The 21,249-nt window shown below is 53.5% G+C and overlaps 2 protein-coding genes across 3 annotated transcripts in view; one reads left to right on the top strand and one right to left on the bottom strand.

Annotated features, from left to right (window-relative positions):
- The first annotated feature begins 2 nt into the window (after positions 1-2).
- On the top strand, positions 3-18,871 carry DPCD (deleted in primary ciliary dyskinesia homolog (mouse)). Its single transcript, XM_004616339.2, has 6 exons — positions 3-151; positions 6,176-6,256; positions 12,029-12,153; positions 12,438-12,571; positions 18,163-18,265; positions 18,576-18,871. Exons 1-6 carry the CDS (start codon positions 88-90, stop codon positions 18,678-18,680), a joined length of 612 nt encoding a protein of 203 aa, XP_004616396.1. The 5' UTR covers positions 3-87; the 3' UTR covers positions 18,681-18,871.
- A 749-nt stretch (positions 18,872-19,620) lies between these two features.
- The window catches only part of FBXW4 (F-box and WD repeat domain containing 4), an 89,734-nt gene continuing 88,105 nt past the window's right edge, over positions 19,621-21,249 (bottom strand). For both annotated transcript variants that reach the window (XM_055119565.1, XM_055119566.1), the window contains exons 7-9: positions 21,055-21,195; positions 20,399-20,540; positions 19,621-20,266 (exon numbers count right to left, since the gene is read on the bottom strand). In XM_055119565.1, coding sequence (XP_054975540.1) covers positions 20,147-20,266; positions 20,399-20,540; positions 21,055-21,195 — 403 coding nt within the window. In that variant the 3' untranslated portion in view covers positions 19,621-20,146. The remainder of the gene's footprint in view (positions 20,267-20,398; positions 20,541-21,054; positions 21,196-21,249) is intronic.

The raw sequence follows: 21,249 nt of genomic DNA, 5'->3' as shown, positions 1-21,249 counted from the left end.
CGGAACACCTTCCGGGTCATCCGGAAGTGACCCTTGGTCGAGCGGTTGCCATGGCAGCGGCCGGCCGCGCCGCGGAGCCGAGGGAAGATGGCGGTGACGGGCTGGCTGGAGAGTCTGCGGGCGGCCGAGAAGACGGCGCTGCTGCAGGACGGTAACTCCTCGTCCTTCCCCTGCACCCCCCGGCGTGTGGCCCCCGCGCTGGCCGCCCCGAGAGTGGCCGCGGGGCCTGGGACAGCAGAGCTGGCGGAGTCGTGACCGCCCCCTGGGCCAGGTTCTGCGTTTGCAGATGAGGAAATTGAGGCCCAAAGAGAGGACGTGGCTGGAGTACGAGTCTCTGGACACCTCCCCACCACCCCCCGCGGGTTTCTTTCGCACCGCCGCCTTAGGTTACTAATGAATCATTCGTTTCGCATTCACTGTGTCATTTGCTCCTCACTGCCATCGTGCGCGGCTTTAATCCCCTCGGTTTCCGAAATCACAGTTTCCGGGGACTCCCGGCGCCCCAGCCAGCCCGTGGTGCAGCTGGATCCCATGCACTGGGGCCGGGGCTCTGCTCCCGAGCCCTCCAGCCCCACTGACCTCCGCATCTTCGCTCACTGGGACCTCACTTTCCTCATCTCTACCACGGTCTGGACGGGCTGTAGGTCCTCCTCAACTCGAACACGAACGTTGTGTTTTGGTGTTTGTTTTTTGGGGGGCCACACCGGCTGTGCCAGTGCTTTGTTGTGGCTCTGTGCTTAGAGATCACTCCTGCCTGGTGCTCAGGGGACCATATGGGATGCCCGGGATGGAGCTCGGGTTGGCCGCGTGCAAGGCGAGTAAGTGCCAGACCCGCCGAGCACTTGTGAGTACGTGTTCCCCGAGCGTTCAGGAGAGACAGTGAGGTTCCCCCCGCTCCTGGAAGTGGTATGCACTGGAGTATGGAACCCTGAGCTCTGCACTCTAAGATCATGAGGGTGGGTCCCTGCTCCCACCCGTTTACGCCTGATTCCTGTACCCTTCAGAGTACCAGGTGGAACTCATCCACAGGCAGCGGCCAGTCAGGGTAGGATGGAAATCAGAATTAAAATCAGCAGCTTGTTTGCTCATTTTGACCTTAACACCTTGAACTATGAGTCAATTCTGTACTGGAGTAGACAGAAAACCACATGTTGCCCCAGGAGTTCTCTGAGAGAGGAAAAAGACATGTAAATACATAATGGTAGGGGCTGGAATCTTCTCCAAAGCACTCTTTATTTCCAGCACGGGAAGCCGGAAATGGTCATCTCTTGGGGAAAGACCCCAAAGTGATATTTATGAGATACATTGTTGTATCTCATAAATAGCACCTAAAGGGTGATTAGGTGCTCAGTAAGTGAGAAGAAGGCATAGCGAGCTCATGGGTGTCTGTGGGTAAAGGTTGGAGGAGCCAAAGTAACATTAGGGGAATGGAAACATTTAGCAGTTATCCAGTCACAGCCTGGCCTGTGACTGTTACCATAGATCTCCATGCCAACTTAAAGAGTCTGGACACTGGGATCATACAAGGATTAAAGGACTTGCCTTGCATATGGTTTAGTCCCCTGCATCATGTATGGTCCCCTGAACATCACCAGGAGTGATCCAGGAGCACCTCCTGTTGTGTTCCAAAACCAAGAAAAGAGTCTGGACATAACTTCATGGGGGGGGGGGGGGCGGGCGGCGTGTGGTGTGTGTGTGTGTAACTTCATAGGGGGTGTGTGTGTGATTGTTGTTGTTATTGTTGTTATAGTATGGTCCTGGGACTTGAACCTAGACTTACATTCCTGGCCCTGTTTTCATTTATTGAAGTGTGACTGACATGGGACATTGAGTTTCAGGGGTACACTGCTTCTGTGCATTATAGAATGACTATCAGAATAAGTCTTTTTCTTTTTGTTTGTTTGTTTTTTGCTTTTTGGGTCACACCCAGTGATACACAGGGGTTACTCCTGGCTCATGCACTCAGGAATTACTCCTGGTGGTGCTCAGGGGACCATATGGGATGCTGGGAATCGAACTCGGGTCAGGCTTGTGCAAGGCAAATGCCCTACCTGCTGTGCTATTGCTCCAGCCCCTATCAGAATAAGTCTGTTTGGTTTTTATTTTATTATCTAACGTGAACCACATGGACTTGATCACTGGGGTTCTGTTCTGTAGCATAGTGTACCTGAGCATTGTTGTGCCACCACCATCCAGTTCCAGACCCTTCACGTTTCTTAGCTGCAAGGATGCCCAGGAAATACTGATCCCCATCTGCCCTAGATCCTACCTGCCATCCTTCTCTTAGACTTTGTGAATCCTGTTAGTCTAGAATCTTCATGGAAGTGGTCAGTATTTGTCCTTTTGTGGCCACCATCTCACTGAGCACGGTGCCTTCAAGTTTCATTCATGTTGGCACAGGTGACAGGGTGACAGCATTCATTAGTTATTTTTGCAGTGCCAAGAATTGAACCAGGGCTTTACACATGCAAGGTAAATATTCTACTGCTGAATTATATCCCTGGCATTACAGTTTCCTTTTTAAAAGCTTAATAATAGTCCAATATCCAAAACATGCTCTGTTCTTTTTTTTTTTTTTTTTTTGAGGGGAGGTCACACCTGGCGATGCACAGGGGTTACTCCTGGCTCTGTACTCAGGAATCACTCCTGGCGGTGCTTGGGGGACCATATGGGATACTGGGAATTGAACCTGGGTCGGCTGCGTGCAAGGCAAACGCCCTACCCGCTGTGCTATCGCTCTAGCCCTGCACGCTGTTCTTTCACCCAGCTGTGGGCACAGGCCGCTTCTGCAGTTCCCGCTGTTGCATGGCACTGCTGTGAGTGCGGGCTGCAGATGTGTTGGAGTCCCTGCTTTCACCACATTTGCTCACAGATCAGCATTTAGGCAGATATTTCCTTAGCTAGGAGTTCGTTAATAGCATAACAAAATAATTTTACTCGGCTGGAGAGATAGCACAGCAGGTTGGGCACTTGTCTGGCATATGTCTGACTTGGGCTGGATTCCCATCATCCCATATCACCTTAGCCAACCAGGAGTGACCACCAGGTGTGGGTCCAAAACAAACTGAAAAGAAAAATCCCCACAGTCTGTGAAGCCCTTGGTGGTGCTTTGTCCAGCCGTCTATAGATGAAGCCTGCTGTGTGAACTAGGGCTGGTGGCGGGTCTTACCTCCATCCCCGAATCACTGCCGTTGGTAATATGAACCAGCATTTTTTTTGGAGGGTGTGTTTTGTTTTTTGGGTCATATCTGGTGATGCTCAGAGGTTTCTCCTGGCTCTGTGCTCAGAAATTCTTCCTAGTGTTGCTCCAGGGAGCATATGGGATGCCCAGGATTGAATCGGTCAGCCGTGTGCAAGGCAAATGCCCTATTTGCTGTACTATCGCTCCGACCCAAACCCAGCATATTTTTATTTTTGTAACTTTTTTTTAATGGATTGAATTTCTGTGATCCTGTTAATGATGGTTTCCCCACACACATGATTCCAACGCTACCCCCATCACCAGTGCGGCCACTCCACTCCGCTAAGGACCCGATGCCCCTCCTTTCAATAGCCTCCCTACCATTAACTCAATTGCGTGGAGGTGTTCTCCCACTGTTGAATCTAATGTGTTTCTAAAACTATTGATGTTTCTTGTGGAAATATGAAAGATAATAAAGTTGGACCTTGCATGCAGAAGGTTGCCTTGCATGCAGAAGGTTCCATCCCCAGGTTCACCTCGAGACTCCCAAGCACCACGGGCACGTAGCAGGAGTAAGCCCTGAGCACTGCCAGGTATGGCCTAAAATAGTGAAGAAAAATGATCAAATCTCACTTAATTCTATCACTAGAGATGATGATAATTTACATTTTCATTACGTATTTTTTTCTGTGTGCCCACACTTTAGATATTTTCTTTTGCCAAAATCTTTGAATGTTTATATCCACTTAATATATGTGTTAAGTATATGTTTTCCAAAAATGCCTACTATAAGAACATTGCAGTCTTTGGGTGAGGTAGGATATTCTTTTTTGTTTGTTTGGTTTTTAAAGGACCGGTGCTTAGGGCTTATTTCTGGTTCTGTTCTAGGATTTTTTTTTTTTTCTTTTTGGGTCACACCCAGCAATGCTCAGGGCTGACTCCTGGCTCTGCACTCAGGAATCACTCCTGGAGGTGCTCAGGGGACCATATGGGATGCTAGGAATCGAACCCGGGTCGACTGTGTACAAGGCAAACGCCCTACACGCTGTACTATGGCTCCAACCCCTCTAGGATCATTCTTGGTGAGCTCGGGACCATATGGGGTGATGGGGATTGAACCTGGGCTGGCTGTGTGCAAGACAAGCACTTTAACCTCTACTTTCTCTCTCTCTCAGATCCAAGTTGCATGACCTTTAAGCCCTTTAAGCCTCGAGTGTCCTCATATACGAAGTACAGGGGATGCAGTTCTGTTGGGTTATCACGAGAGTTCAGTGCGTAAGCCCTGTGAAGTGCCTGGCCAGTAGTGAGCAGTGCTTGCCACCCGAAGTCAAGGCTGTTTGCCCAGGAGTTGAGGGCAGTACAGACATGCAGCTGCTCAGGACCTGCACAGTCCTCACTTCTGACAAGAAACCCGTCCTGGCTCTAGAGTCGTGCAGATGTTTAAGGATGGGACCTGCTCAGAGGCCCTGCAGATTATGGGGAGAGAGTCCCCAGAATGCAAATTAGGAATGACTCCAGGCAACTGGCCTGCAAGAGTGCATTGAAGAAAGACTTGTAAGTTTTAGTTAGAGGCACCCATGGCTGTTAAGGGGTCTTGTGACTTTCCCACCTCTCCCCCAGGTGCAGGACTCAAGTCTGGGCCTCATACATGCATACAAGTGCTTCTCTGCCTTCCGAGGCACTTTTTTCTTTTTTTGCTTTTTGGGTCACACCCGGCGATACACAGGAATCACTCCTGGCTCTGCACTCAGGAGTTACCCCTGGTGGTGCTCGGGGACTATATGGGATGCTGGGAATCGAACCCAGGTCGGCCGCGTGCAAGGCAAACGCCCTACCCGCTGTGCTATCACTCCAGCCCCCCTTCCGAGGCACTTTGAAGAAAATGCTTATGATTAGCTTACATAGGTAGAGAAGCTGGGCTAGGAGACTCCCTTGTGTTCTTGTGTTGATAAATCATGGTTCGTTCATTCATTCTTTCAATCAGTATTTATTTTAGGGGTTTTTTTTGGGGGGGTTGGGGTACTCCTTGCAGACTTCTGGTTCTGTGCACAGGCATTATTCCTGGCAGTGCTCATGAGATTCCATGGGGATCAAACCTGGATCAGCTGCATGCAAGACAGGTGCCTTACCTGCTATACTCTCAGACCCTCAATCACTATTTAGCTCTTAATATGCCGGGTAATGTGCTTGGTGTTAAGGAGACTCTGGGCAGGGGGCATAATAGAAGAGACAGGTAATACGCGTATAAATAGGTGTGAAGACATACCCAGGTAAAGGCTGGGAAGAAACCCCGGGGTCCTGGTGTGGGAGTGGATCTGTGGCAGGACAGACAGCGGAGAGAGAGGAGGTAATGTCAAGGGACCTATGTCGTAGCCTGAGCACAGAGGCTTGGCTTTAGGGTCTGACGTGCTTCAAAAGGTATTCAAAGGTTATCAATCCTGAACAAAAGCACACCAGGAGGGGGTTGCGGGAGGGACACACACAGGAAGTGATCAATTCTGCCAAGGTAGCTGGGGGTCATAGTCAAGGAGGACTTCCTAGTGGAAGTGACATTTGAGCTGCCCTCTGACGGGTGTGGAAAAGTCTGGCTCTGTTGCTAACCAAGGAAACCTGCTTCCTGTTTCACAAGGCTCTGAGCCCATGTGTGTGGCGGGGGAGGGTGTCACGGTGGGGCTGGAGGGGCTCTCAGGAGGTCTGAGGCTCTTGATCTGCAAGGTGCAGGCAAGAGACTTCCAACATAGACGTAGGGGTGACCTCAGTGGTGCTGGTGGGGTGGGGTCAGGGCGAGGCGAGGGTCGGGGGGCCACTCTCAGCAATGCTCGGCCCCGCAGTGTAGGCCTGGAAGGATCAGTGCTTGGCCTGGCACTGCAGTGGGGTGCGGGTGCACCAGGGTCACACCTGGCAGGGGTTGGGGGGGCCATGTGGTGTCCTTGTACTTGATTTGTCGCCCTGGCCGGTAGGGGGACTCTGAGGGGAGGCCTCTGCTTTACACAGGCAGAAGGAAGGTGCACTACCTGTTTCCGGACGGGAAGGAGATGGCCGAAGAGTATGACGAGAAAACCGGTGAACTGCTGGGTAAGTGACAGGGCTCCCTGCTGACCCTTCCAGATTCCTGAGGTGACCTGAGAACAGGGGAACACCGCTAGCCCACCCCCTAAGCCTAGCACCCAGTGTAGACGCTTGGGTACAGAGGGCTCCAGGTGAGGTCCGTGTGGAATTGGGTCTGGACATTAGAAGTGAAGTGAGTCCATTTGACCAGCCCGCCCCCAGCCCTGTTTCCCCCACCCCCCACCCCCCCAACATACAGCCTGGACTTTGCAGGAGTGAGTGCTTCCGAGGGGGAGGGAGGGGAGAGGGGCTGGTGGGAGACTCGCTGCCAGAGGTGGAACTGGGAGTGGATCTCCCTGGGGGAGCACTGGCAAGGGGGGGCGCTTTCCCTGCAGGTTTTTTCCCTTGCTCTTTGTTGGGGTTTTTGTAGCTACTCCAGGAACAAAGCTCAGAGCTGCTTCCGGTCCCCGGGGCTGACTCTACTCAGCCTGGACATGTCGGGATGCCGGAGTCGCAGCCCGGAGAAATGGGGACTTTCTCTTTCCCATTCCTCCAGCTCTTTCTCTCGCAGAATTGGCTCATGCATTGGGCCTGCAGCTCAGATGTCCGTGAATTATTTGATTCGTCCGTTCTCCATTCCCAAGTCCTCACATTAACATTAACCACCTTCCCAGAGCTTGGGGGCTGGTGCCTGACCCAGAGCCTAAGGCTGTCAGCAGTGGGAGTTGGTCTCTTTATTAAGTTCTACCTGAAATACTAAGACCTATGATGGAATCATGGGCTGGGTTATTTTCTTGTCATTATTCTTGACTTTAATTTCTTCCTGGACCTGATCGACAGGTAGTATTGGCCAGGGAATTTCTTTTTCCCCTTTTCTGACAGCTCATAAATGTCTCGAACCGACAACACGGATTACACTGGTTTGCATTCTCTTAGTCTCCAGTCTTAAAACGTGTGTCCTGCGCATGTTCTGTCGCAGAGAGAAGTGTTGATCCCTCCTTATTATGAGCTGCTTGGGCTCCAGTCCCAATTGGTTTAGTCTGGTGCTATTAAAAATCTTGATGTGTTTAGCATATGACACTGATTTGGTGGAAACCAATACAGTAGTAATATCCTCACAATGCATTGTAATTTATAGCGCTCCCAGGGGGTGACAGCCCTGGAATGCCTAACTGGGGCGAGCTTATGAAAGCCAAGGTCACGTGGGCTAACCACTACCATCACCAGGCCAGACTAGCTGCAGCTCCTCTCCCCCGGCCCCAGCGCCACCTCTCCCCTCTACACAGAGCAAATAACACGGCGATAGCCGCTGTGGTTATGAAAACAACAAACAAATAAAAGCCCATGCCACTTAGTTGTGCTTGAACCTGAAATTAAAATGAAAAACAAGTCCAGGTTCCTTCATTTGTTAATCCCACATTAACCTGCCATCTTTCCTCTATTTTTTATTTTTTGGTTTATGGTTTGGGGCCATACCTGGCTATGCTCAGAGATCACTGTGCGTTGATCCCTGAGGTTGTGGGGTGCCGGGGATTGAACCCTGGTGTGCAAGGCAAGTGCCTTACTGGCCGTACTATCTCTCTACCCTTCTTCCCCCCAACTGTTCCTCTTGGCTGGTGGGGAATAGACAGAGCCCACTAACTCCTTTCTCTTTTGAGCAGAAATGGAGGTTCAGAGGAGAATACAGTTGGCGAAAGTTTACCTGGTAATGATCTGAATGCAATACATCTTAGTGGGCAGAATGCTAAGTACAGAGGTGAATCATGTCATTGAATTATCCTCATTTACAGCCCTCTGAGGCTGGTACTATTGCCCCATTGTACAGATTAAAAAAAAAAAATTCAGAAGCTTCAAGAGTTGTTAAGCCTCTTGCACAGAATCAGACCTCTGGCCAGTTTCTGAGCTAGGATTTGAGTCCGACCACAGCATACCACTCGGAGTTGAGAATAGTTGACCTCCCTTTTTTTCCCCTTTTACCTAAGTGTTGCTTAGGAACCCAGGTCAGACTGGTGGGAGCCGGACAGAAATGTGCAGAATTTCTGCCTCCTTGATGCCTTTGTTTTGAAAGCACATCTGGTGGCGCTTAGGGACCACTCCAAGTACATTGCCTGGGAGTCATCCTGGCAGTGCTCAGGGGGCCGTGGTGCTGGGGGTGGGACCTGGCGTCCTGCATGCAGAGCGTGTGCTCGGCTCTTTGAACTCTCTGTCTGCGCCCTTTGTATAGCTGCTCTTTTCCTACCCGTCTCTGGCTACCAACCTCTCCCTTACCAGCTGCCCTTGCAACACATTCCTCATTATTAATTTTTTTAAGTACAGTGGCAGGGCCGGAGCTGACTTTTGCTGGTGCTTCCCTATGAAGTAAAATACAGGCAGGGTTTTTGTAGCATTTGGTGGGAATTGTTTCTCAGATGACTATACAAATGTGATCGTGGCCAGACTGGTTTTCTGTTAGAAAAACTCAGGCCGAAATTCACTGAGGAAGACTCACTGGGGTGCGTCTGCGGAGGGCAGAGCTCCGCCAGTCAGAGTTAATAGGCATGGTGGTGTCATTTTTCCCTGCCCTCTCGGTGCTATTCATCCCCGCCCCCCACAATGAAGGCTGTATGTATTCATGGGGGGTGGGTGCATCGAAGGGCCCCAGAACAATGATCGGAACATCAAACCAGCCCCAGAAGAACACAGTATGTCCAGGGGGGCAGAGGCTGAAGGGCAGCCATCCCCCCACGATTACATTCGGATTACTGGCCTAATCTGCTTTGGTATTTGACCGCCAGCCTACACCGCCGGCTTCACTGGAGGCTCCGGAGCACTTTCATCCCCCAGCACTTCACCCGCTTTACAAATGACCCACTCGATTCCCTTCAGCCTCCTCAGGGATGGGCTGGGGCAGCTGTTTAATAGCCACAGAGCCATGTTGCGGTGTTTTAGGGCAGAAAAAGAAGAATCCTGCATCCAGTCTGAGCTGCAGGGAGGATTTAGGAAAGGGGAATGTAATTAGCCACGTTGGAAATGTGCCAGGCTCAGAGCTTTGGGGAAAGGCCTTGAGGAGCTCCACTCTCCAGCCCACCTGAAAGAGGGGCCTCCTTTCAGCAGTCTGGGGCTGCAGCCCGCTCCCTGCTGACTTAGAAGCCCCCAAGCACGGCCCCAGGCCCAGGGAGCAGCCATCCCCCGCAGCCACTGCTCCGAGTCCTCCTAGGCCGCGCTTCTCAGGACTGGCCTCGCTCAGCCAGCAGACAGGCCAGCATCCTAGGGAGCAGCCGCGAGTGTGCCAGTTTGGGTTTAACATATAATCAAATCAGAGTGACAGCAGGTAGAACAATCTTCACTTGCCGCAGGAGCTTGTCCTTGAGTTCAGGGAACAAAGCCAGGACAAGAAGGATAAGCCAGCATGTGTATTAGCACGTGCACACTCATGCCCACCCACAGGGCAAACATAATCAAGGACTTGCTACCATCATTGGTTGGGTCTTAGCTCAGAAGGGGATGAATACGGAGAACTTCATCTTCCTGCTAACAAAGCATGTAATTCCTCAGGGGGTTACGATGCAGAAAGGTGGGACAGCCAAGGAGATCAAGTCCCTGTTCTGAGAGGCTAGAAGGTCAGTGGTAAGGGACCTCTCTACCTTCTGCGGGAGTCTATGGAAGGACACGTGCAGAACCGAGTCCAGCAGCAGCAAAGGAGTGGACGGGAAACTCAGGTGGGGATGTTGTCCTCGGGTAAGATGGCTCGGCCAGGCCTCTAAGCACCTCACTAATCCTGGCCCTCCAGGAGGGGATCCTCATTCATCTCATGTTTGATCAGTTTTTTTTTTTTTTTTTAAGACTAAAACCCAAGAGGAAAAAAAGGAATCACATGCAGAAAGAACCCTTTTAAAATATATGCTTACTGAACAGTAATAGAATATAATTTAATCTTTTTTAAAATAAAATTTTGGTCTTGGGAGTTAGGAGATCTGAAATTTAGCTGTGGCATTTGCAAGTTAGTTTTTCCTCTTTCTGAGCTGTCGGGTTTTTTGGCGGGTTTGGGGTGGCGGTGTGGCATGCCTGGCAGTGCTCAGGAATCACTCCTGGAGGGCTCCAGGGACTATATGGGGTGCCGGGGATGGAACCTGAGTGCACGGCAAGCACCTCAGCTGCTGTGCTAATGTTCCTGCCCCCAGCTCGTCATTGTTCATCTTCCGAACCCTGAAGCACGGGGAGCATGGAAAGTGGACAAGCTGGGAAGAAACGCTCCATCTCACATCAAAATTCAGGCAGGACTTTCGATTCTTCCTACAGGCAGGGCCCAATGTTGTGTTAGACAGCCGGAGGCTGTGTCCACAGGGCTGTGTCCTCGTCTCTGTGTGTCCATGGGCTCTAGAGCAGGGACGTGCCCTCTGATGGGCGCAGGCCTTTCTTGCTGCTGTCAGCGCAGGGAGAATTCATTTCCTACTTCCCCTGCACATCGCCACCTTTCCTCCGATACCCAGTGAGGTGCACGCTCTGGCCACAATACGCCAGTGCTTGGAGGCCTTTGTCACTTCTGAATTTGTGACTGTGACAGAGGGCCCCAGCAGGCTGGCTTCCAGGTAAGCAGGGTGTCGCATGACTGGATTTGGATAGTCTCCCAGTCACAGTCCGATCACTTCAGTGAGTACAGGTATTTGTTGGGGGAAAAGAAAGTTGCCTCGAAAGCATATTTCCAAGTTTTACTCTTCCTTATTAATTTTCATTACAAACTTGCAAATGTGTTTCTAGGGAGCATGTTTGCCCTAAGACGTAATAAAATCACACTGCAGAGTGCAGCAGACCTTAGAAAAGCGCATATTTGGGGAGATTCTCATTTTACAGCGCACTTCCGTGCTCACCTAGCATGCCTGAGTCAGAGCCACCCGGCGCTCAGTTTGCCCTGCTGCTCTGAGGGGCTCGTGGGCCCTGCCCGCCCCTGTCCTGAGGTAGCGCACCCAGAAACTGCAGCCACCCCCAGGCTCTTTGACTGTTGCTTAGCTTGGCTCCCCAGCATCAAGAAGGCTGCCGGTCTCCCCAGATGGAAAGACACCCCAGTGTAGCAGTGTAGAGGAACAAGGCCACAGCTCAGGGGGAGGACCTGTCCAGGATGGTCTGCTGTGAGACAGCGTTCCAGAAACGCCACCGGGGGCAGCCAGGGAGTGGCCATTAGAGGCACCTGCACTGTTTCCATACTGTGCGCACCTTACTTGAACAAGTTTGGTGCATTGGTGCAAATATTGGGACTTCAAAGCAAGATAAACAGAAATGGCTATGTGATGGCTCCACGTTATAAAATTCCCATTTGCTTTTCTGTAAAGAGTGCATTTCATATATGACGTGTGCCCAAAATGTGTATAAGCAACTTTGGTGCTGCTATTTTAAGCCAGGCATCCCTGAATGAGTGATTTCATTATTTGAATGAGGCAGATCTGCTTATCAGCTTTCACCCTCTTTATTTTTCCTTTGTACGTGCTTAGTAGGAAAAAGTAGGTGTCCATTATACTTTGGGGGCTCCAGATTTCCCCCATTACCAGCCCTTTGACCCTCAGATCTTCCCCTTACTAAAACCACTTCTGGGGCTCTTTATCCCCCTTTCAGAGCTTGTTCTGATTCCGTGTGACAGCCTGGGACACGAGCATTACAGGGTGTCTCACTTCGGACCAATGGGCCCGGGCTGGGGCCTGCATGCAGCTAGACAGAGCCCAGAAGGACCTGCAGCTCCCACTTCGGTCCTGCTCTGCCTGCTGGGTCTGCTGAGAAGAGCGCAGCCACCACCTTGCCCACAATCTCACTGATTCCTTTTCTCCCCAGTGAGAAAGTGGCGCGTGAAAAGTGCCCTTGGAGCCTTGGGCCAATGGCAGATTGAGGTGGGAGAGCCAGCACCCCCAGGAGCAGGGAGCCTGGGCCCTGAACTCATCAAGGAGAGCAGTGCCAATGTACGTTTGTCCTAGTACATCTATGACTCTGGCTGAAGGTGGGAGCGGGCTGATGGGTGGGCAGGGTGTCTCCAGTGCGCCCCCCTCGACGCAGAGTCCTAGGAAATGTTTACCCGGATGAATATGAAGGGCCTGGAATGTCCCCGCCAGGGCAGCCTTAGAGGGGTGCCGTGGATACGAGCCATCTTTGATGTGCCCAGAGTAGAGCTCTGTGGGCCCTCCCATCCCCCACCCAGTCATCCGCTTCCCGAGAGCAGTCCTGGAGCTGGATTTGCCTCCTGTAGCCCATCTTCATGCGCAAGGATACCAAGATGAGCTTCCAGTGGCGGATTCGCAACCTGCCCTACCCGAAGGATGTCTATAGTTTGTGTGTCGACCAGAAGGAGCGCTGCATTGTCGTCAGAACCACCAACAAAAAGTAAGCTACGTGTGTGGGGCAGGTGGGGTGCAGGGGCGAGTATGTGGCCCGGGCCAGGGAGGCTGCACTAGAACACCAGGAAGCACGGAGGGGCTTGAATAACGTCACCAGCTCCAGCAGGCTAGGGGAACTGGCAGGGCAAGTCTGTGGGACCTGGCCCGTACTGGGGTGAGCCAAAGTTTGCTGAGTGAACTAGGAAATCACCAGGCTGCTACCTGGGCTTTTTGATGGTTCTGAATAAGGTTATTGCGACCCCGGCCTGCTGGCTGATCCATTCCCCGGTGAACCATTGTCGCCACTGAGTGCTCTCAGGTAGCAGGCTTGGAAGCGCTCGTCTCTGAGGTGGCAGCTTGGGGCCTTTAAAGCAGTGACCTGGGCTCAGGGGTAGGGGCCTTGAAAGGCTCCTGCAGAGTTTTCGAAGGGGGGCTCAGCTGCCCTTTGCTCCTCTCCGTGTGGCGTGCTCTGGAGGACTTAAACTGTGAGGAGGGGACAGGACAGAGCTGGCTTTGGCTGAGATGTGACCCTGGCAGGGATGCTCCCGAGTGGGCCTCCCGTTTGGGCTTTGGGGCACTAGTTGACTACGTAAGAGCAGAGCCCTGGGATCAACAGGAATCCTGGAATCCAGTGTGGGATCAACTCTCATAAAATGGATTTGGGGCACTGAGGTGGGAGATTGAGGAGTTACAAGCTGTGCATTCACCCAGTATCCCAGTATGCCTCCTAGAGCTTAGCCTGGAGGTGCCCAGCACCCTCCGGTTCCCACTGCAGTCAGGGGAGACCCAGCTCTCTCGACATGGTACCAGCCGCCCCTCCAAGGTCCCCTAGGTCCACAGGACAGCAGTGTGACTCCCTGGTTCCCTCAGTGTAGCCCAGGTCCCGCTCTCCTCTGAAGACCCCTCACCCCCTCTCTGGCAGGGTTAAAGGGATGGGGAAGGGGTGGAGATGAATGAATTAATTTCAGGCTTATTGCTGTACATGCAGCCGCAGCCCCTGCAGTGGGTCTTGTCTATAAATATAAAGTCATAATAATAAGGGTTTGCGTTTATAAAGCACTTTGAAGCCCTCAGATAAAAGGCAGTTTATTTCCGTTATTGTTCTCATCATTAACAGGAGTCAGTGCCTAAAGTGGAATTTAGCAATTTCAGACAACAAAGAGATTGCCTTTAGGAAAACAAACTCCATGCTTCAGCAAGCATTCCCCCGTGTCCAAGGCCCTGGGTCCAAACTGGGAACAAAAGTGCTTCTGATAGCACTTGAATCTGCAGCCCAGCAGTTTGTAGAGCTGGCTGCGGCCTCCCTTTTGTCCCCCAGAGGTCACTGTCGAATACAGATATCAGACAGAAATGTGATTACTGGGGAGGGAGAGGAGAGAGGCAAGCTAGCTCACCAAAAATTTCATCTGCAGGCAGATCCTGGGGGGCCCATCTCCTGCCTGGATTTGGCCGTAGGTGGCGCTGTTGGCCAGGAGCTTTGGGGCTCCTCCGCCCCTCCAGTATCACACACTCCTAAGACATTTTTGAACTGATGAATGAGGCAGGTAGGGTGGAGGGGATGGGATTCAGCCTGGCTGTCCAGTCTTCCTCAGCTCCCTCTGCTGGGAGGAAGGTGAGCCAAGCCAGGAAACCCTTAACCAGCTCTTCCCTGCACCTAGTAGTTTTACTACTTTTTTTTTTTGGGTGGGGGTGCGGGAGGCTTCACAAGTGTTGCTCATGGGACCTGGGGGAATGGCACTGGGGATGCAGCCCAGATCAGCCATATGCAGCCATGCACCTTAACCCCCGGTGCTCTCTCTGGCCCCTGCCCTGTGGTCTGCGTCTCTACCCGGAGTACCAGTCTCTTCTCTTCCTTTAAACCACATTTAATCCACAGAATGTCATGGCTGTTCTTTTGAACAGTGTTGAACAGTCTCAGGCTGTATTTACAATCTGCATTGTGATCATCCCATTAGCTGAAGGGAGACAGGGCCTGCTTTGTTCCGCATAGTGTAGTGGCTATGTAAGATCAGGGGCAGCCTGTGAGCAAACTTGCAGAAGGGTAGCGCGGCCTCCCTGCCCATCATCTGTGGCTCCTGCTGTTTCTCTAACTCAACTTCTTCCTTCACTCAGACCTTCCATTTGGACCCTGGTTCTAATATTCTAGAATGCAGTGACTAATGAAAGGACTTTTTCCCCCCTTTTAATCCATGGAGGTACCTGGCCTTGTGCCTGAAGAATATGTTTGGCCACTTCTTGATAGAGTTGACTGCAGTGTAGCAAGTCCTGGTGTTCATGCGGGATGACGTGGGAAAGAAGGAAGGTGCTTCCCAGGATCCCCGGGTGGCACCAGCTGGTCCCAGTGTGTTTGTGCAGGGAGACAGTTCTTGGGATGAACCAGGTGCCAGAATGAGAAGACTGTTTAGATCTGCCCCCTGCCCCTTCTGAGGCATGCTTTTTCCCTCATCTGCCCTCTGACAACTGGGGAATTTGACGGCCACGGCACAGTGGCAGGCTTAGAGGATCCCCGAGGATCTCCGGCTGACCTGTATAGCAGGGTGCAGGCACCCCCTGGAGATGTCAGGGGCAGGACACATGTGACTGTCTCAGCTGCCCTTCAGTCTCTTCCAGGCTCTCTCAAGGCAGGCCTCTTGAGCCTGGCCCAGCTCCCTGTCATTGTGGCACGGGTGGAGAGAAAGGGACGAAGGTGACCTGTTTCAGAGTGACAGTACAGTGCGCTGACCTGGGTTTGATCTTTGGCACCCCGCCGTCTCCCAAGGCGTCCAAGAGCGATCCCTGAGTGCAGAGCCAGAAGTAAACCCTGAGCACTGCTGGGTGTGGCCTCCAAACCAAGCAAACCAAACCCAAAGGGGCCTATTCTAGCTGCTTGGCAGTCACTCCCCTCTCCTCCTGTTTCCATGAAGTTCTTTGCTACACTTTCACATTCCAAAAGGAAGACCACCAGGGGTCCCGCAAGGTGGCTGGATGCGGAAACATCCCTGTCTGCCTTCGTGGGCCAGATGCAGGGAAACCTGGCGGGTGGTGAGAGGGGTCAGCTGTGGGGAATTATCAGTTGTAATAGGGCATCTTCATCCTGTTGGGGGAGATATCAAACCTTCCCGAGGCCTTGGTTTCCACCTCAGTGAAAGAGGATAATGGGAATAGCCACCCCAGAGGGTGGCTTGGAGAGTTCAGTAAGGGCACCAGGCCTGGAATGAGCATTATTAAATGTCACCTTCCAGGGCCAGAGCAATAGCACAGTAGCATAGCGGGTCGGCCGTTTGCCTTGCATGTAATCAGCCCAGGTTTGAGCCCCGGCATCCCGGATGGTATCCCAAGCACTGCCAGGAGTAAACCCCTGAATGTTACCAGGTGTGACCCCAAAAGCCAAAAAAAAAAAAATAGTCACCTTCACTCTGGCTGGGAGAGAAGGTGGGCAGGAATGGGGGTGTGGCACATTTGTGGGAGCCCTGGGGTTTCCTGCTCTGAGAAGTCACTTGGCGCTGTAGCGGGGCCTCCTCAGGCAGGGGTGCAGCCTGCAGCTCAAGCTCCAGGGGGGCCTCATGACCAGGAGGGTTAGGGCTGCTGGAGCCACACACCGAGGGTTCCCCTTCTGGTCTAGGGACTGTGACAAAGTCAAAGGCAGTTCCTCTGGGGCAAACCCCAATGCTAGGAAATAGTCAGGGCTGGGTTGCTCCCTGTGGAGAGACCAAAGAAGCCCAGAGCCTCTGGAGGTTGTCCATGCCCAGTAGAAGGGACTCAAAAAAAGCTGAGCCCCCAGCCTGCTGCCCTCCATCCCCCAGCCTGGGGAAAGGTGGTGGGCCTCGGCAGGGGGGCTAGCCATACACCTCAGTTGCCTTTGATCTGTTCCTTGCTACAGCCAAGCCCTGGGATTATAGTCCCACTGTTTGGGGAATGTGGCTTGTTGGTGGCCCTCTGAGAGTGCCTTCCCTGTTACTTCGTGTGTGCGCGTGCGCACGCACTTGTGCACTCACACACACACTCACGCAAGGCCCAGCACTCAAGCTCAGTGGTCAGAAGAGCTGTCCCCACGGCTCACACCAGGCTTTTCACAGGCTCATCCTCTGCAGGTCCGCTTCTTGTCTTTGCAGGGAAGATTGTTAACATTTCGGAAGAAGCCTTTGTGTTCATCTAATCTCTCCTGTTTAACCTTTGACTTCCCCCTATTATCAGTGTCTGCCACCTTTGCTGGCCAGACCAAGGGCCCCAGGAAGAGCCCTCAGCCTGCGCTAGGAGAGGATGCGGGGCATTCCACCACGCTGGCAGGCAGACAGTTGGCCACCCCTTCCCCGGGGCAGGGCTTTGGAAAAGAAAGCAACCTTGCGGTGCCATTAGGATTCCCCCGCCCCCACTCCTTTTGAACTGTCAGCCTTTAAGTCAACATTCTTTTCCTGCCCTGGGTCCCAGCACCTTGACTCGGGGGAGAAGGAATCTGCAGGAGAGGCTCCCTTCACTGAGGGGCTTGGGCCAGGAGACTGGGCAGAAGAGCTGCAGACCTCAGGGCATCAGGACTTTTGAAGTGGACTTGGGGTAGTTGTCAGGACCAGGCCCCTCTGAACTATCAAAGCCCCCAAGCTCTCCAGGCCTCTCCCTCTCCCTCAAGTGCCATAGCTGCCAGCGGGACTTCTGTCCCCAGTCCCCCGTCTGCAGCAGCACCCCTGTGCCAGAGAGTAGGCCACCTTCCGCCAAGGAAAGTGCCAAATGGGCTTATTGTTGGAGGTGGAGAGGTTCTCTCTGCTTTGGCATAATGAGCCCAACCCAGAAGCAAGAAACTTGAGTCCTGACTCCACTGACAACTGGCTGTGACACCAGGCAAGGCCGGTTTCCTCTCCATCAAAGGGGTCAAATTTCCTGCCAAACAAAGTCCAGTTACACACAATGTGAGCTGGCTGTTGCTATCTGGGCTTTATTTTGGTTTTGTTGTTTTGCTTTTGTTACTTTTAAAAGGGATCATCAGTCCCTGGACTGGCACCTGCAGATGAGAGGGACCTGTGTGGTGTATGGAGAGGCAGGAGTGAGGGCCCGGGCCAGCAAATTAGTCCAGAGCTGCAGAGATCCAATGTCTGTGATGATTCGTGTGCTTTGTCCTTGCAGGGAAGTTTCTCCATACAAATATGCTTTTCTCTCGAGTTTACACATAGACAGGCCAGAGGGACACCACGGCTTTAAAAGACCCCAAAGAGGAAAGAGTACCAGCCCTGAGTGTAAGGTCCACGTAAAGGGCAACTGTAGGTTCAGGTTTAGGAGACAGCCTCATTCTGACCCTTGTTGGCATGTGTCTTCCAATTTCTCGGGGTGCAAAGATAGCCCAGTTTGCCCGAGCTACCTTGCATATACTCCAGGAAGCTTCCTCAGGTAGACGTGTCTTCAGGAGACCTGGAAATGCAGGAAGCTCTAACCCGAGCTAATCAGGAATTCTGATAGTTCTGTCCTTGGATTGCCAGGATGGCCGGAAGGCCTTTCTCCTATTCTTCCCAGGGCCACCAGGCTGAGTCCCCCCTTCTTCCCTGGGTGTGTGGAAGGTATGGCAGAGGGCCTGCTGCCTGACTTTTGGGACCATCTGTTCAGTATCTCCATGGCCTCTTGGTGTCCCCATAGGTACTACAAGAAGTTCTCCATTCCTGACCTAGACAGATACCAGCTACCCCTGGACGATTCTTCGCTGAGCTTTGCCCATGCCAACTGCACCTTGATCATCTCCGTAAGAGTCACCCTGACCTACTGCTGGCAGCGTCAGGGAGAGGCCTCCTCTTCCCTGATCCCAGCTCCAACCCTGAGGCCTGAGTGCTTGTTGGAAACTGGCATCTCACTCAGTGTTGGGGCAGGAGGTGTTTCTGAATCGGTGGTGGGGAGAGGTGGGAATCACAGGATGGGATTCTCATCCAAGGCCTACCTCTACCCACCCTGCCATGGGAACTTAGAAAACTCATCCATCCGACAGGCCCCATTTTAAAGAAAATGGATGGGGTGACGGAGAGGAGGACTGAATTAGGTCTTTTCTCCATCCACAGTACCAGAAGCCCAAGGAGGTCCTATTGGCAGAGTCGGAGCTGCAGAAGGAGCTGAGGAAAGTCAAGACGGCCCACAGTGGTGATGGGGACTGCAAGACCCAGTAGGGGAGCGCCATGAGCCCGCACCCTCTGTGTGGAGGGTGGGCGAGACGCTGCTTCTTTCCTGAGAGACTGTGAGGCCTGGGCCTTTCTCACACTGGGGCCAGTGGTTCTTCTACTGAGGCTTGGTAAGAATGAGGCCTGGGGCTGTCAATGTCCCCCTCCCCCAAGTAAACACATCCTCTGTCACATGTGAACTGGCCTCCTCTTTTTTCTTGTGGTATTTTGGGGGGTGGGGGTGGGGCAAAGGGTGGCAGCCACACTTGAGTGTGCTCAGGAATCACTCCTGGCAGTGCTTGGGGGACCATATGGGGTACCGGGGACAGAACTTAGTCTGAGTACTAGCCTTACTGTGCTTTCTCTCCGGCCCTGACCCTCTGTCCATGTCTCTATGTGCCAGTTCCCAGGGAGGGTGCCATGTGACAATCCCTCGTACTCTCCTGGGGCTCCTCAATCTAAACCCTTTCTCATTAAAGGGGGCTTGTGGGGTGGGGGCTTAAGGTGGAGACCAGAAGGCTGGAAGGGGCCCTGTGCTACCTACCTCAGTTTGCAGAAATGGCCCAGAGGGGCTCAGTAAGACACGTGTGGATGAAGTAGCCAAAAATACACTTCCTAGAATCTTGAGCAACAAAGCCCATAAAATTAAGACACTGTGGGTGAGAAGGCAGAAAGAACAAGGCTGGCGGCAGCGCAGAGGGGTGTACGTGATGGAGCGGAGTCTCGGCAGGTAGACAGCAGCTGGTCCCCGGAGATAGCCTAAAGCCCTCCATGGCCCCTTGCCCACAGCCTCCCACCCTGAGGCTTTCCTGAAAGAGAGGCCTTGGTGGGGGACACGAGCCAGGAGGCCACTTTTGCCCTAGTCCAAAACATCTACACTCCCAGTTTGAATCTCCTGTCCCCACTCCCTGGGGACTCCCAGAGCTTTCCAGCCAGTGAAGAACAGGTCTGTGACAATCAAGCTTTACTTTTATAAAACTGAATGATGTAGCAGTCCTGATAGCAAGTCTGAGGCTGGGCTGGCTTGGAACTTTGTCCTTTCTTGGTTTCCAGTAGAGGCCGGGCCACAGCATCCCCAGCCCCGAAAGCTTGGTTGGCAGGGGTGGTGATGGTGTGGTGGGCGTGTCTGGCTGAGGAGGTGGGGCTCACCCTTCCTCCCGGGGAAGGGAAAGAGAGGGACCAGCAGGGAGGGCTGGCGCCCCCTCGGCACTCTCAGAGCTGTGGTTCACAGAGGGGCAGGCAGGCCAGGTCCTTCCCCAGCCCAGTCAGCGCCTTTTCTCCGTCTGGTTCCTGGGAGGGGTGGTCTCCGGAGCCCTCCCCCACCCTAGGTCAGCAGCCTTTGGCCGAAGGTGCCCGAGCTGTGTGGCCACAGTCAGGAGCGCAGGCACAGGGGGTGGGCGGGGCATCACTGCACCCTCCAGGAGGAGAGTCCCTGAGTAGCTACTTCGCTGCCCACAGGCGGGTGGGCCTGCCTATCACGGGCTCTGAAAGTCTAGGAGGTGGAGGTTGTAGGATAGCGCGGCATACAGGTGCTTGGTGGTGAGGCGCAGGCAGTACACAGGGCTGCTGAGGGGAGTCGATGTCAGCGGGAAGGCCTGTGGGGACGACACGGGAACGGAGAAAGTCCTCAGTGGGAGCTGGGAGGGCAAACCCAGGAGTCCCTGTGCCGAGGCATGTGGCACAGCAGATGGCCCAGCCCGCTCCGGGCGCCCTCCCGGGGTGCTTACGTGCAGGCAGGCCCTCTGGCGCCGGTCCCACAGGCGCACCACGCCGTAGTAGGAGGAGCCGGTGGCCAGCAGGTGGTTGCCGTCCGTCTGCAGGCAGTACAGGGTGCTGTCGTGAGGCTCCTCCCACTCCATGACACATTTCCTGTCCAGGGGGAGATGTGTGGGCAGGGTTAGGGGGGCCACCCGCCTCGACCCCAGCTTCCTCTGGGAGAGAAATACTGCGCCGCCAAATTAAAAACCACACTCGGACTGGGGAGATGGCTCAGAGGGCCGAGCTGTGTTTGCACTCAAGCCCTGGCATCGCCTGCTCCCCAGTGCTCCGAGCCAGACGTAGGCCCGCGCGCCGCAGGTATAGTCCAAACCCCAAACTGCACAGTGAACCCAGGCAGGCTTTGGGGACAAAGGCCCATGGGGGGCGCTCTGGGCCGGCGCAGGCCCTGCATGGGGGCAGCCGAGTGTGCCTCATGTGGAAGCTGTGCCCTGGCGCTGCCCTGGCTCTGAGAAATTCCTGCCCTCTGCAAGACACAGCTACCGCGTTCCTGCCACAGGGCAGGGAAGTGTCAGCTCGAGCTGATGAGCCCCTGACGTGGAGCCTGTCTGCTCTCCACTGTGCGGTGAAGGGTCCCTCCACCTGTCCCTCTGCCCAGCACACTCACCGGACACTAGCGCGCAGATCCCAGTAGCGGATGTAGGTGTCGTAGCCACAGGACAGCAGTGTGAAAGGGGATTCATACATGACATCCAGCACCCCTGCCCCAGGGGGGAAGTCGCTGCCCAGGTGTGTCATCAGCTGCCCACTGGGGAGAGGGCACAGAGGTTGAGCAGCTGTCTCACCAGGTCCCTGCTCCCCG

Source organism: Sorex araneus, chromosome 11, assembly GCF_027595985.1.
Source record: "Sorex araneus isolate mSorAra2 chromosome 11, mSorAra2.pri, whole genome shotgun sequence".
NCBI lineage: Eukaryota > Metazoa > Chordata > Mammalia > Eulipotyphla > Soricidae > Sorex > Sorex araneus.
Note: the sequence above shows the minus strand (reverse complement) of the source record. Positions and strands in the feature narration are given on the sequence as shown.